The 16,515-nt window shown below is 42.5% G+C and overlaps 1 protein-coding gene across 1 annotated transcript in view; it reads left to right on the plus strand.

The window, feature by feature from the left end:
• The window catches only part of LOC125487239 (asialoglycoprotein receptor 2-like), a 7,739-nt gene extending 5,119 nt beyond the window's left edge, over window positions 1-2,620 (plus strand). The window contains exon 3 of the mRNA XM_048617871.1: window positions 1,918-2,620. Within this exon, the coding sequence (XP_048473828.1) occupies window positions 1,918-2,056 (139 nt within the window). The 3' untranslated portion in view covers window positions 2,057-2,620. The remainder of the gene's footprint in view (window positions 1-1,917) is intronic.
• Window positions 2,621-16,515: the final 13,895 nt, after the last annotated feature.

Raw genomic sequence — 16,515 nt, forward strand, 5'->3', positions numbered from 1 at the left:
CTGCTTGGCCTGCTGTGTTCATCCAGCTCTACACCTTGCTATCCCTAGTCAATTAGGTTTACTCTGGATACGGATAACCTAGGGCAGTTCTAACAATGGAATACACTTAATGTTGTTTATTAAAGCAAAGTACATTACAAAAAATGCTGCAAAAATTTTATCCATACAACACATACAATCAAAAGTAAATCCATTTATATGGACTTGTTTGAAGATTAGATCAAAACAGGTTGTCAGCCTGCTCTCTCCCAACTTCCATCTGGTGATCAGATGATGTCCTTCCTGAGCTAGCTAACTGTGCTATGAGGGAAGCTACTTTTATATGCTTACCTCTCTTATTTTATATTTCAAAAATATACTTTATTCACATATAATTTGTTCATTCATATACAGTAGCATATGAACTCTGGCACTATGCAACAAACAACCAAAAGCACTTCTTACTTAGAACACAGAACATTACAGCACAGGTCCAGGCTCTTTGGCCCACCATGTTGTGCCAAAATTGACACCAAATTAAGCTAACCCCTTCTGCATGACCTTGGTCCATATCCCTCCATTCCTTGCATATTCATGTGTTTTTCTAAAAGTCCCTTAAATGCCTCTACTGTATCTGCCTCCACCACCACCCCGGCTACATGTTCCAGACTCTTAGCACTCTCTGTGTAAAAAAACTCGCCACTCACATCTCCTTTGAACTTTCTCCCTCTCACTGTAAATTCATGATCTCTAGTATTAGACATTTCAACTCTGGGAAAAAGATTCTGACTGTCAACCCTACCTATGCGTCTCATAACTTTATAGACTTCTATCGAGTCTCCCCTCAGCCTCTGCCGCTCCAGAGAAAAGAACCCGAGTTTTATTAGATTCTCCTTTTCGCTCATAGCTTCTAATCCAGGCAGCATCCTCTTCTGCACCCTCTCCAAAGCCTCCACATCCTTGCTGTAATGTGACAACCAGAACTGAACACAATACTCTAAGTGTGCCCGGCCAAAGTCTTATAAAGCTGAAACCTGACACCATCACTCTTGTACTCAATTTCCTGATCAATATAGATAAGCATGTCATTCGCCTTCTTTACCACCCTATCTACCAGGGAGCTATGGACTTGGACTCCAAGATCCCCCTGTACATCAATGCTACTCAAAGTCCTCCTAACTGTATGCTTTTCTTTAACATTTGATCTCCCAAAGTGCAGAACCTCACACTTTCCTGGATTAAACTCCACCTGCCATTTCTCCACTCATATCTGAAGCTGATCTATCCACGAAAAAAATCTTACCTCGCCTTTACCCTGCTTGCCTTTCCACTGAAGCCCAGTATTCACCTAAGCCTACACTTAAGTTAACCAGCAGTACATCCACCACACAGCAGCCCCGTGTGCAAGAAAATGTTTACATATTTGAGGCATCGGGAGGGTCTGATAACTGAACAGACCCTTATTTAACTTTGGCATTTCAAAATTTTTATCTTGTTCTGGACATAGCTGGGAGGATTAATCAAATGATCCTTTCCCAATCATCTAACATTTTAGTGAGGTCTGCCTTTCTGACATCTCTTGCTCCCTTTATTTCTGCCAGTAACTTCAGACTACGTAACGTTGTGATCACCGTTGCTCAGCTACTCCCCCACACGGAATCCTAACACCAGTTTAGACTGGTGGCTGAATACTAGATCCATAATATATTTGTGCCTGATTACTTTGTTAGTCACTTATAAATGAATATTCAAACTAAAGACACATAAAATTCCATGTCTGTGTATTGTATCAGCATTACACAGTTTTAGAGGTGGCAGAGGCTCCGTTAAATGCTTTAACATCTTTATAGTTGCACTGGATTTACTAAAAAGGGCCCTTTCAATAATTATAATGTCCAAGTATCCATTCATCCTGTTTTATTCTCTTTCCATGTTCAGGTTTTGGGGGATCAGCCAGCTCAATGCTAAAGACCTTTATGGAGAAGATGAAGACTGTGTTGTGACTTCTAGAAATGCAGAATGGCATGACTGGCCCTGCAAATCACTTCACTACTCAATCTGTGAAAAATCAGTATAATGTTATTTTCCTTGACATTCCACTCAATGAAAGTGGATCTGTTTAAGTCCACATATACAGGGAATGCAGTGCTGAGTTGGAATTGATCCAGTAGCTTTTGTGTGGTCAGAGTGTTCTCTTCACCTGAACGGTACTGCCCTAGAGTCCACTGCATGCTGAATTTTGACCCCTTTTCTCAACCTAACAACGTGAGAACCCACATGTGTCCCCTCACCCCAGCTCCACAATCTCACCTTTGCTCAGGTTTTGATTTTAAACTTCTCATCTTTGTCTTCAAATCACAAACTGTTTTTCACCCTCTTGATCTCTGAGATCCCCTACAGCCCCACAAAAACTCCTATTCACCTCAGTTTTTAATGGCTGACCTCTTGAGATAATGTCCCTTAGATCTAGCTTCTCCAGCCTGGGCTAACATTTTGTCAAATTCTCAAAGTTATGTATTTCTATAAGATTGGCTTCTATCCATAAGGGGAGGCATGGTGGCTCAGTGGTTAGCACTGTTGCCTCACAGCGCCAGGGACCTGGGTTCAATTCCTACCTTGGGCAACTGACTGTGTGGAGTTTGCACATTCTCCCTATGCCTGCATGAGTTTTCGCTGGGTGCTTCGGCTTCCTCCCACAGATAGTGTAGGGGGTCGGTTCTGGGTGGGATGCTCTTCAGAGGGTTGGTGTGGACTTGTTGGGCCAAATGGCTTGTTTCTGCACTGTGGGGATTCTATAATCTTCTAATCTCAGGAGTATATCATCAATTCTGCTCAAACACTCCTTGTAATTCAGCATTTCAACCCAGGAAACTTTTCTCAGGGACCTTTTGAGGGTAACATCCTTGGGTAAGGAGACTAAGACTGCACTGTATTCCATGTGCGGTCTCTTCAAATGCCCTATATTGCATTGAGACTTTCTCACTGCTCTAATAAAACAAAGAACCACAGATGCTTGAGATCCAAAACCAAAACAGAAATAGCTGGCAAAACTCAGCAGATCTGGCAGTATCTGTGGAAGAAAACAGAGTGAACGTTTCAATTCCGGTGACTCTTCATCAGATGCTTCCAGACCTGCTGACTTTTACCAGCAATTTGTTATTGTTCCTACAGTTGTGCTTCAGCCAACTTGTAATGAAGACCAATACATTCCTGAGCCTACAAATAGTTCCCTGTACCTTCCTGTTGGCTTTCAATAATTGATGAATAATTATCTCCAAGTTCTTTTGCGTGCCTACATTTACTTACCTCTGAGCTTTGAAAAATATTTTTCCTTCCTTTACAGCTTCCTTCAGAGAATAAAGAAAAATGAACAATGGGTTGGAGGGAATGGGGAGTGCAGTGTGGGGAACAGTCATTGTGACTTTGTGTCAGCCTCAGTATAAAACAGGGAAATACCATCCACAGTCTGATGCACGAAAGAATGGAGTGACGTATAACAGACTACTAAATCATTTTATCATGGAGCCCACAGATACAGTTGTCCCTGTTTGCTATTAAAACAGAAAATGCTGGAAATACTCAGCAGGCTAGGCAGAGAGGAAAACAAAATTAATGTTTTAGGTCAAAGGTGACCCTTTGTGAGCTTAAAGGTGTGAAGAGAAAACATAGTTAATGTTTTGAGTCCAGTGATCCTTTACACTGGGCCTTGCTATTTGGAAGGTTCAGCTTTTGCACTGCGTTATCTTTAGAAGCTGCTATGGTTTGAAATAGTTGTGTTCTGTGACAGTGATTTTGAAATTGTACCTGTCTGTTGAGGACATTTTATTTCTGTGCTGAAAGAAATCTGGAAGTCATGTATTTAAATCGTAAAGAGATGCATGGGAGATGTAACCTGTAAGAAAGAGGTTGGTTTCTGAACTGCTTCACAATTTCTGTGATGTAGTCTTTTTATTTGAGAGTACTTTGTAGGGAAACTGTGTAGAATGAGTAGAAACTAGGATTCCATGCTATACAGCAAAAATTGAGTGGCTACTCTAATAGTTAGTGTCCTATCAAATTTCCATAATTCTTGAGGCCCAAGGCCTATCCCTCCCATTTCAAAAAAAAGATGTTTTAACTCTGAATACCAGTTTTGATCAATTTGATAGCACTGTTTGGGAAAAGATGAATATAAAACAAAACACTGTTTGGCAGTAACAGAAGCCAAACTGTCCCTGTTCCAATGCTTCCTTCCATTGTAGCCTTTAATATCAATCCTTTTAAAGCTTTGCAATCACCAATTAAATTTTCTGATTGACTTGGATACTGTCTTGTGATAATGCATCCAAGTTCCAATGATTATCATAAAGATTGTCCTCGTCACCCTTTCTGAAATACAGTTTTAAGCCTCCTTTATAACGGAGTTGGTATCTTTGAAAACCTCTCTCTATTTTTGCCCTTGAGTTTCTTGATTTTGAACAGTTCTATCTCTTCTTAACTTACATTGCAATTTTTTTCTTGCAAAGAAGGAGCCTAAAGCCTGCAGATAGGGTCCCATATCAGTCATTGGTTTCTTGCTCTTTCATTGATTGGGCATATTGCATAAAACTACTTTTCCTGCTTTTTTGAACTTTCCTACCATTGGACTCTGTTGTTGGACTTCATCTCACTTTGGATTTCTTTGAGAGAATGGTTAAGCCTCTCTTCAAAGTTACAACCACTGGCAGCTCCAATTCTTTACAAGTTACAAATCTTGCAAAAACCAGATACTTCTTCATTGCCTCAGTCACATGTTCCCATTTGTTTCCCTCCTCACTCTGTCCTGCACTCCCATCTTACATCCTCTCTCCGTTTGTATCCATGCACTTCCTTGTGTTCTTTTGCACTCACACCCTTCTCCCCCCTTGCCTTTTGACCTCTAATGCCTGTTCAGCATTATCTTACATTGAATTTGTTGATTCTCAGTCTCCATGCTGTTTATTTCACAATCTTGTAATCTGATTGTTTGAGATACACTGTTGAATGTCTTGCTCACTTGTCTATCAGATGCCTGGTTTCCCTTGTTGCGACACTAGTAGCTCGCCCACTGAGCAATTTACCACACAAGATATTGCAAAATCTACACGTGCAAGGCAATGTTTACGTCATACTGTTGAATCCCTTCTCTACCAACATTTGGCCCAATATACTTTGGGGTGTACTGGTGTTATTGAGAGATGGTCAATAGGCTTTTAGAATAAGAGGACAAATTGGGATGACCTGAAGTGACCTGAAATCTTGTCATTATTGTAGTCTGGCATTCGTATTCTGTTCGTTGGATTAGCGTGGATTGGAGAAAGAAGCTAGAAAGGCTGGTTTTTGTCCCATGCAGTCCGAGTCCACACTGATTTTCTGTACACACATTTGTGTGTCGAAACCACACTCCAGACCAGTGTGAAGCATGAGTTTAATCTGCTGCATCACCAGCCAGCACTGTTCTGCAGGCAAACCCTGAGCTGACGTGTACGTGGCCTCCTGATATGAGAGCCACCAGCGGGTAAAACCTTTGGTCCAAGGCAGGTGATCAGATAAAAAGGAGCTGTGCAAATGTCAGCAGGCAAGTTCACAGCAGTGCTTGTGGTTGTCAGCCATTATAACAACAACCTTTTGCTCAGATTGGGTGAAGTAGGTGGAATTTCAAAAATAAGACACCTTTTGCAGTGATGTACATCGAGTCCTGAATTTAGAATCTGTTTCCAATTTCAGTGCCATTATTGATCAGGGCTTGGTGAGAACAGGAGGAAGAGACACATTGGGTAGATGCCCCAGTAGTCCCTGCCAGTGTGGAATAGACTGGATTTGGCTTTGGCTACAGCCGGGAGTGACCAGACTGGAATTTTTCTGTCACCTGCAATTAGAACTGGTGTCCATTTGGGAAATATTTACCTATCACTCCACCCTACTCCAGGCCATGATGCAGCATCTGAAATATTTTATTTTTATATTTTTCTAATATCTTGTATCTGAAGAATCTGTATTTAGGTACCTTTGTAAATAAGATGGCACTGTAAGTGGTAACTTATAAACTTTTCACTGTACTCATTTAAGTACACGACAATAAAGCTAATTCTAATCATGTGTGCGACTGAGCAAAACAAGCTGAGTGAACTGTCAGAATGTTTCCACATTAATAGAATTCTTTAAGTGACCTGAAATCTTGTCATTATTGTAGTGACTGCAACAAGGTCAGCAAGGTTGCCATCATAGATGAGTTCACTAATTTAGGCTGTTAACCTGGCCCAATCAGGGAGCCCTGGCTGTCAGATATAAACAGGAGTCTCAGAGGTTCTGCTCACTCTGAGATCTGGCTCTGAGGGAGCTGGATCAGTGTCAAGGTCTCCCCATTTGGAAATAAAGAGTAACTTATTGACAGGCCTCAGTACAGTTATTTCAATCATGATATCATATTTATTTAAAAAGCAGTCTTACTTTTCCTCTCACCTTAAATGCATGCCCCCTTGTATTAGACATTTCAACTCTGGGAAAACGATTCTGACCATCAATCCTCACTATGCATCTCATAATTTTATAGGCATCTGTCAAGTCTCCCCTCAGCTTTTGCCACTCCAGAGGAAACAATATGGAAATAAAGAGTAACTTGTTGACAGGCCTCACTGCAGTTATTTCAATCATGACACCATATTTCTTTTATAAAAAGTCTGTTACTGTTGAAAACCTTGAAAATGCTGCAATTACACAGCAAGTCTATAGACATCTGAAACAATTGCTTACATTTTTCATATTATGTTCTTCGCGACAAGTGCAAGGCAATGAGTATCACCTATGAGAGAGGATCAAGCTACCTTCACTTCGTTACCATGGTATTGGAATTTGTCCACAATCCCTGGAGGCTTAGCACTGAACATGAACTTTGCTGTACAAACACTATGGCGACAAGAACTAGGAACTTTAAAATGAGTAACTCACCTCCTGACTCTCCAAAGCCTGTGCACCATCTACAAGGCACAAGTCCCCTCTCTTTCCTTCTCTGCCCCTCCCTGCTCTCCCCTCTCTGCTCTTGCCCATGACTCCATCTCTGCCCATACCCTCTCTGCTCCATTCTCATTCTCCTTATATAACATAGAACTATACAGCTCAGGAACAGGACCTTCAGCCCACAGTGATGTGCTGAACATGACACTAAATAAACTAATACCTTCTGCCTGCCCTTGGTCTATATCTGTCCATTCCCTGCATATTCATGTACTTATCTAAACGTCCCTTAAACACCTCTATTATACCTACCTCTACCACCATCGCTGGAAGCCAGTTTCAGACTCCAACCACTTAACGTGTAAAAAACTTACCCCTAACATATCATTTGAACTTTTCCTCTCTCACCTTAAATGTATGCCCCCTTGTATTAGACATTTCAACACTGGGAAAACGAATCTGACCATCAATCCTGTCTATGCATCTCATAATTTTATAGACTTCTATCAAGTCTCCCCTCAGCTTTTGCCGCTGCAGAGAAAACAACGTGAGTTTTTCTAGCTTCTCCTTGTAGCTCATACCATCTAATCTAGGCAGCATCCTGGTAAACCTCTTCTGCACCCTCTCTAAAGCCTCCACATTCTTCCAGTAATGTGGCAACCAGAATTGAATGCAATCCTCTAAATGTGGGCTAACTAAATTTTATAAAGCTGCAACATGACATCCTGACTCTTGTACTCAATTCCCTGACCAATAAAGGAAGCATTTTATACGCGTTCTTGCCACCATATTTACTTGCATGACCACCTTCAGAGAGCTATAGACTTGAACCCCAAATCCCTCTGTACATCAATGCTGTCCAGGGTCCTGTCATTAACTGTGTACATTTCCTTAACATTTGATCTCCCAAAGTGCAGCACCTCACACTTACCTGGATTGAACTCAGTCTGCCATTTCTCCGCCCATATCAGCAACTGATTGATATCCCGCTGTATCCTTTGAAAACCAACTACACGATCCACAATTCCACTGACCTTTGTATTGTCTGCAAACTTACTAACCCACCCATCTATATTCTCATCCAAGTTATTTACATCTATCACAACAGCAGAGGTCCCAGTACAGATCACTGTGGAACACCACAAGTCGCAGACCTTTTCACTTTTGCTCTCCCCAGTTTTACACACCACACTTTTCGTTCCATCCACCATGTCTTTACACCACGCCCCTCACCCCGGAACAACTTCCTTTTCCATGTAACTTGCTCCATTAGTGGCTTAGGCCAAAAAGGAAAGTGGTAATGAGTGTTGCTGATTTATATTGGGATGATCCATGTGTAGAATGTAAGGTGACATATTAACATAGTTGTTTTGGTTCTGACTGATGCAGGCTATTTCTGAAATCCACTTCTTTTTCTTTTACATCCCAAGTGTAATCACCATGACAAAGAGGAGATTGTCATTGTGATGATGCTGTAATTTTAAGAGGTTATTTTGTCCTTGCTTCTTTTAAGAGAGAGATTGAACCAAAGTTGGCGAGCTGGCTTCTGAAGACCACTTGAGTAATCAGCTTGACGGGCCTTGAGTTTTTTTTTTAATGCAACCTGAATGCGTTTGGTCGGCTCTCACAGATCAGGATTTCTGGGTAGTATCAGAAGCTATTGGGATATCAACAGAGTTGGATGCTTCAGTGAATATCTCCTGGTGCTATTCTCTCTGAATTTTCTATTGATGGGGTTTTCCTCCTGGATGGGAGAACCGCACATGAGAATCTGTGCCTGAATTTGCCTTTTTGCCAAGGGGTGTGTTTATGGGATGTTGCTATATTGGAACAGTTAATTCATAATAGTTACTGTAACTATAATTGTATTAAGTTTTCCAACAGAGTTGTTATTCTAAATTCCTCTTTCTTTGGCTGTATTTTAACTGCAGTGTTTAAATAAATTGTGTTTTGCTTAACGTTGAGTAGCTTGACCAGTTGCATTGCATCTGGAATAGGCACTTCACATTTGCCTTTGAAAATAAGAAAAAGTTAAGGTCCAGGCTACCTTCTTAAAATATTTTGAGGGGGTTTGGTCTGGTCCACAACAGTCACATACTGAAGGTGGAGCTAGAACAATCTTGAGAGAGGCCAATGCTCAAATAAATGCAACATAAAGTGCTGGAAATAGAGGTGAGAGTATGATGCTATTGCTGCTGTAGTGTTCAACTCCAGAATCTGTAAACCCCAACCAGCATGGGATAAAAATATATTATTTATCTGTATTTTCAGTATAAAATTAGAATGTAAAAAATAATAACAGAATGCTTGCACAAGGCACACACTTGTTACTAATCAGACAACCTGAAAGGATCCTGCTTTGAATAAAAACAGATGATTGGAGAAAAGCAGGCAAGATGATGATGAGGGGACAGAAAACAATAATCGGTTTTCAATATAGACCTCTAAACTGTAGTGGTAACACTGGGGAAGACATTAAACAGGAAATAAGTGACACAAACAATAATTATGGGCTGTAATTATGGGCAAGTTTAATCTGCATATAGATGGGGCAAAATCAAATCACTACCAATGCTGAAGAGGTGGTTCTCCAGGATAGTTTATGGGTTGGTTTTCTGGAGCAATAAGTTTAGGAACCAACTCGAGAACTGACCATTATAGACTGGTTATTGTGTAATCGGAAATGAATAATTGGTAATCAAACTGCACCAGGCCACTTGTGGAACAGTGACCATAATATGATAGAATTCTTCATTAAGGTGGATGGTGACATCGTTGATCTGACATTAGGTTCCTGAATCTAAATAAAGCAACTTACAATGGTGTGAGATGTGAGCTGGCTATGGTAAATCGGGGAACATTACTTATAGGAATGCTTGTGGATAGGGCAAACATTTAAAGAGCACTACATTCCAGAGTACTTAAAGAAATGACTGGATGCATTGGTTGCCACTTTTTAAGGTTCTAAAGACCCTGGAACAGTTCCTACAGACTGGAGAGTACCTAATGTAACCCTACGATTTAAAAAGAGAGGTGTACAGAAAATATAATTATCGACCGGTTAGCCTGACATTGGTAGTAAGTAAAATGCCAAAGTCCATTATAAAAGATTTAATAACGGAATACTTGGAAAACGGTGACTGAATCGGATTGAGTCAGCATGGCTTTTTGAAAGGGAAATTGTGGTGGACAAATCTATTGGAATTCTTTGAGGATGTAACTGGTAGGGTTGATAAGGGGAAGTCAGTGGATATAGTTTACTTGTACTTTCAAAAGGCCTTCAATAAGGTCCCACATAAGAGATTTGTATGTAAAATTAAAGCCCATGGGATTACAGCTAGTATACGAGGAAAACAAAGAGTAGGAATAAACAAGTCTCTTTCTAAATGACAGCCAGTGATTAGTGGGGTACACAGGAACCTGTGGTAGGACCCCAGCTATTCACAATATATGTTAATGATTTAGATGAGAGAACTAAGTGTAATATCTCCAAGTTTGTAGATAACATAAAGCTGGGTGGGAGGGTGAGCTGTGAAGATGATACAGAGGTGCTTCATTTGTGACTTGGATAAGTTGAGTGAGTGGGTAAATGATAGCAGATGCAGTGTAATGTGGATAAATGTGAGGTTATCCACTTGGGTAGCAAAACGGGAAGGCAGATTAATATCTGAATGGTGATAGGCTGAGAAAGCAGGAGGTGAAACTAGACCTGGGTGTCCTTACGCACCAGAGACTGAAAGTAAACATGCAGGTGCAGTAGGTGGTGAAGAAGGCAAATGGTATATTGGCCTTCATAGCGAGTGGATTTGGGTACAGGCGTAGGGACATCTTCCTGAATTATATAGGCCTGGGTAAGACGACATCTGGAGTACTGTGTATCTTTTGACGTCCTTCCTTAAGAGATTTACTTGCCATAGAGGAAGTGTAGCGAAGGTTCACCAAACTGATTCCAGCGATGACAGAATGATGTATGAAGTGCAATTGGATTAGTTAGGATTGTATTCACTGGCGTTTAGAAGAATAAGGAGGTATCTTGTAGAAACCTATAAAAATCTATCACAACAAGAAAGGGTAAACGCAGGAAGAATGTAATCAATGTTCAGTGAATCAGAACCAGGGGTCACAGTCTAAGGATACGGAGTAAGCCATGTAAGGTTGAGATGAGGAGAAATTTCTTCCCCAGAGCCGTGAGCCTATGGAATTCCCTGTCACAGAAAGCAGTTGAGGCAAAAGCATTGAATATTTTCAAACAGGAGTTAGGTGCAGTTTTGGAAGGGTCTGTGGAAAAAGCAGGCTTGGGAAGCAAAAAAAAAATCAGAAGTGTGACATCACGAGGAAACAGCCTGAAGATCACCCAGAATTGAAAACCTGCTGGGAAAGAGGCTGGAAACGAATCAAATTGCAGGACCTCAAATGTAGTAATCTCAGAATCAATCAGCGTCATGTGCTAATGTGATCCGGTGAGAAGACGAGACCGAGTTATTTCATATCCTGAGGGATGGTGTACGAGGTTGGGATTCAGATTATTGAGGGATTTGGATTGATTCTGGGCAAGATGAGAACTGTACCAGCTGAATAGGTTGCACCTATGCAGGACTGGGACCAATATACTCATTGGCATTCACTAGTCCAGTGAGGTAGGGGTTAAACTAGAGCGGCAGATGGGTGACAACCTGAGTGGCGAGACAAGAGTGAGGGAAATGAGTGAGTGTGTGCAGTAACTAAAATGTTGTGTAATACACTCTCTGGCACCATCATAAAACACAGAAATAAATAGAGTACAAAGGAAGAAAAATAAAGTTAAAAGTTCAGCAATTTGGTCCTTCTTAAGTGCTTAGCCATAGTCCTGGATCTGGGCTCATTCACCAAACACTGAGACCAACATCAGTACAATATATTGCCATTCCTTTCGCATTGCTGGGTCAAAAACCTAGTATCAATGTGCAGAATGACCTCTGGCTGCTCACCCTTGCCCTTAAGAATTTCGTGCAATCGGTCAGATCCTGGCACCAGGGAAGAAACACTGCATCCTGACATTTCGAACACAGCCACAGAAATGCCTGTCTGTGCCCTAACTACTGAGTCTCATGTCGCTATCACTCACTTGAACTTGGCCTGACCCTGCTCTACAGCAGGCTTGGCTACTGCTGTTAAACTTCCTTGAGAGGCTATGTCCTTCAACAGTATCCAAAACAGTATACCTGTTAGAGAGGGAAACAGCCACAGGAGACCCCTGTAATACCTGCCTGCCTTTTCTGGAGTCACCCATCCACCTGATGTAGATGTGACCATCTCCCTGTATCTAGTGTCTATCATAGTCTCATCCCCCTGTGTGCTCTGCAGTGTGTCCAACTGCCGCACCAAACGGATGACACTGTCTGTGAGGAGTTGCAGCTGGTCACACTTCCTGCAGACATAGTCGTCAGGGATACTAGGGATACTGTTCACTGATCTCCCACATCTGGCTGGAGGAGGACACCACTGCTGTAACTGCCATCTCTGCCCCTTTACACTAAGAAAGGTAAAAGAATCTTACCTGGCCTTTTCCTTGCTCACCTTTCTCACTAAAGCCCGGTATTCAACTAAGATGATGACTCCTGGCCTGATGCAGCAGCCTCCTGTCGCAGCCTCCCAGACTGGCGCAGTGGTGCCCTGGCAAAGTGTGGTGACCTCCCGGTGTGATGCAGTGGCAACATTGTGTGGGACCTCCTGGCATGGCGACCTCCTGGCCTGACTCAGCTGCCTCCTCCCATAGGGGCCTCCTGGCATGGTGTGGCGATCTTCTGGCCGCTTGCACCAGCCTCCCAGCCTGGCAGGTCGCCGGCGCTGAGTGAAGCCAGGATCCAGTACAGACTGGAAACTAGGTGCACGGCATTGTACTGAACTTTTATTTCTGTAAAAAACGAAAGATTTGCTGATGCTGTAAGTGAGAAACAAACACAGAAATTGCTGGAAAAGCTCAGCAGGTCCTGCAGCATCCGTGAAGAGAAATCAGAATTAACGTTTCGGGTCTGGTGACCCTTCCTCGTTGTGAGGAATTGCCGAGCTTTTCCAGCAATTTCTGTGTCTTTTTTTATTTCTGTAATGCTGGACATTTTATTTCTCTATTGTTTTGTAACTAACAAAGTTGTGCCTAGATACTTTCGTACCTTAGTCGGTGCTATAATTAGCGACATATAAACTTTTCACTACACTCATTGAGTATATGTGACAATAAAGCCTATTCTATTCTATTCTAAGCCTGCAATTATAGCAACCAGCAGCACTTCCACCACACACCAGCTCCTGTCAAACTATTCTGTTGGTAATTTCTAATTAACTAGCAATTTAAATTACAATGCAATCTTTACAAACAGACTAAGTACTTTCTAGGCTACAATAAATGTTCTAACAGCCTCCCTCAATTTTTCTCTCTCGTTTTTCTTTGGTTAGATATCATACAATGCCAGGTTATAGTCCAACAGGTTTATTTAAAAACATAAGGTTTCAGAGCCTCTCTCCTTTAGGTGTTAGTGAGAGAAGAAGTATCAGACACAGAATTTATAAGTAAAATATCAAAGGGTCAAACCACTGATTAAGATGTATTAAACAAACCTGAGGCGCTGTTAAATCTTTAATCAGTTAGAAAGTTTTAATTGATTAATATGTATATGTAAATCCCCGAATTCCTTTTAAGTCACTGTCCTGAGAGAACTAAAGATTTTATCAGTGTAAAGAAGAGGTGGTCAGACAATGCGTGTTAGGTGTGAGGCATTGTTAAGAATCTGTTAGTGTTCTGGTTTGGACTCAGACTGGTGTTGCTTTTAAAGTAGGAATTTATAAAACGCCACATTGACTGACTATCTATAAATTGTATACTTTTTGAAGAAAAAAAGAAAGTGTCTGCAAAGACAAATTCACCCCATCGTTTCACATGTGCACTACGTGCACTGCAGATACTCATGTGACTCAGCCAACATTGCCTGCAGGATATGAGATAGACAAGGATGCCCTGAGGCGTGGTATATTGGCGAAACCATGCTATGACAATGGATGAATGGACACCGCGTAACAATCGCCAGACAGGGATGTGTCCTCCCAGTGGGAGAACACTTCAGCGGTCAAGGACATTGGGGTAAACATCCTCCAAAGTGGACTTTGGGATACACAACAACAGAGTTGCCTGGCACAGGCTTATAGCCAAATTCAGTACCCATGAGCATGGCCTTAACTGGGATCTTGGATTCATGTCGCACGACAGGTGACCCAACACACTATACACTCTCACACATGCACACACATACTCACTCACACAAACACACTGACATACAGACTCTCACACGTACCCTCTCTCATACAGTCTCTCAAAAACTCACACACACACACATACACACACACACACATGCTCTCTCCCATACTTAGTCTCTTTCTCACTCCCCTCCCACACACGTGCACTCTCTCTCTCTCTCTCTCTCACACACACACTGTCTCCCCAAACCCCACCCACAACAAACACAAACACTTAAATCTAAGGAGTAAATTTGTATTTGCAGATGCATTCTATTTTGTTCAAAAAGCACACAATTTATAGATAGTCAGTCAATATGGCGTTTTATATATTTCTAACTTAGAAGCAGACTGACTCCAAACCAAAACATAAGAACATAAGAACTAGGAGCAGGAGTAGGCCGTCTGGCCCTTCGAGCCTGCTCCGCCATTCGATAAGATCATGGCTGATCTTTTCGTGGACTCAGATCCACTTACCCGCGTTCTCACCGTATCCCTTAATTCCTTTATTGTTCAAAAAAAATCTACCTTTTTTTTAAAAACACTTACTGAAGTAGCGTCAACTACTTCACTGGGCAAGGAATTCCATAGATTAACAACCCTCTGGGTGAAGAAATTCCTTCTCAGTTCAGTCCTAAATCTGCTCCCTCTAATCTTGAGGCTATGCCCTCTTGTCCTAGCTTCACCTGCCAGTGGAAACATCCTCTCTACTTCTATCTTATCTATTCCCTTCATAATTTTATATGTTTCTATAAGATCCCCCCTCAATCTTCTGAATTCCAATGAATATAATCCCAATCTACTCAGTCTCTCATCATAAGCCAACCCCCTCAACTCTGGAATCAACCTAGTGAACCTCCTTTGCACCCCCTCCAGTGCCAATACATCCTTTCTCAAGTAAAAAACACAAACAGATTCTTAACAAAGCCTCATAGCTAGCATGTATTGTCTGACCAAAATGTCACCTCTTCTTTACACTGATAAAACCTCGCAGGAAATTGACTTAAGAGGAATATGGGGATTTACACATACATATCAATCAATTAAAACCTTCCGAGATAGTAGGAACTGCAGATGCTGGAGAATCTGAGATAACAAGGTGTAGAGCTGGATAAACACAGCAGGCCAAGCAGCATCAGAGTAGCAGGAAGGCTGACGTTTCAGGCCTAGACCCTTCTTCAGAAATGGGGGAGGGGAAGGGGATTCTGAAATAAATAGGGAGAGAGGGGGATAACAAGGTGTAGAGCTGGATGAACACAGCAGGCCAAGCAGCATCAGAGGAGCAGGAAGGCTGACGTTTCGGGCCTAGACCCTTCTTCAGAAATGGGGGAGGGAAAGGGGGTTCTGAAATAAATAGGGAGAGAGGGGGAGGCGGATAGAAGATGGATAGAGGAGAAGATAGGTGGAGAGGAGACAGACAGGTCAAAGAGGCGGGGATGGAGCCAGTAAAGGTGAGTGTAGGGAGGGAGGGAGGAGATAGGTCAGTCCAGGGAGGAGGGACAGGTCAAGGGGGCAGGATGAGGTTAGTAGGTAGGAGATGGGGGTGGGGCTTGAGGTGGGAGGAGGGGATAGGTGGGGGGAAGGACAGGTTAGGGAGGCAGGGACGAGCTGGGCTGGTTTTGGGATGCGGTAGGGGGAGGGGAGATTTTGAAGCTTGTGAAGTCCACATTGATACCATTGGGCTGCAGGGTTCCCAAGCGGAATATGAGTTGCTGTTCCTGCAACCTTCGGGTAGCATTGTTGTGGCACTGCAGGAGGCCCAGGATGGACATGCCGTCTGCGGAATGGGAGGGGGAGTTGAAATGGTTCGCTACGGGGAGGTGCAGTTGTTTAGTGCGAACCGAGCGTAGGTGTTCTGCAAAGCAGTCCTGGGTATCCGCATGGGCCCAAGCTATGCCTGCCTCTTTGTAGGTTACGTGGAACAATCCCTCTTCTGTGCCTACACTGGCCCTAAACCCTACCTCTTCCTCCTTTACATTGATGACTGTATTGGTGCCGTCTCGTGCTCCCATGAGGAGCTCGAACAGTTCAACCACTTCACCAACACCTTCCACCCCAACCTTAAGTTCACCTGGACCATCTCTGATACCTCTCTCTCTTTCCTGGACCTCTCTGTTTCCATCTCTGGCAACCACCTGGAAACCGATATCCATTACAAGCCCACCGACTCCCACAGCTACCTAGAATACTCCTCCTCCCACTCACCTTCCTGCAAAAATGCCATCCCCTATTCCCAATACCTTCGCCTCCGCCGCATCTGCTCCCAGGATGAGGCATTCCACTCCCGTACATCTCAGATGTCCTCGTTTTTCAAGGACC

Source organism: Rhincodon typus, chromosome 38 (genome assembly GCF_021869965.1).
Source record: "Rhincodon typus isolate 14 chromosome 38, sRhiTyp1.1, whole genome shotgun sequence".
In the NCBI taxonomy this organism is placed as follows: Eukaryota; Metazoa; Chordata; class Chondrichthyes; order Orectolobiformes; family Rhincodontidae; genus Rhincodon; species Rhincodon typus.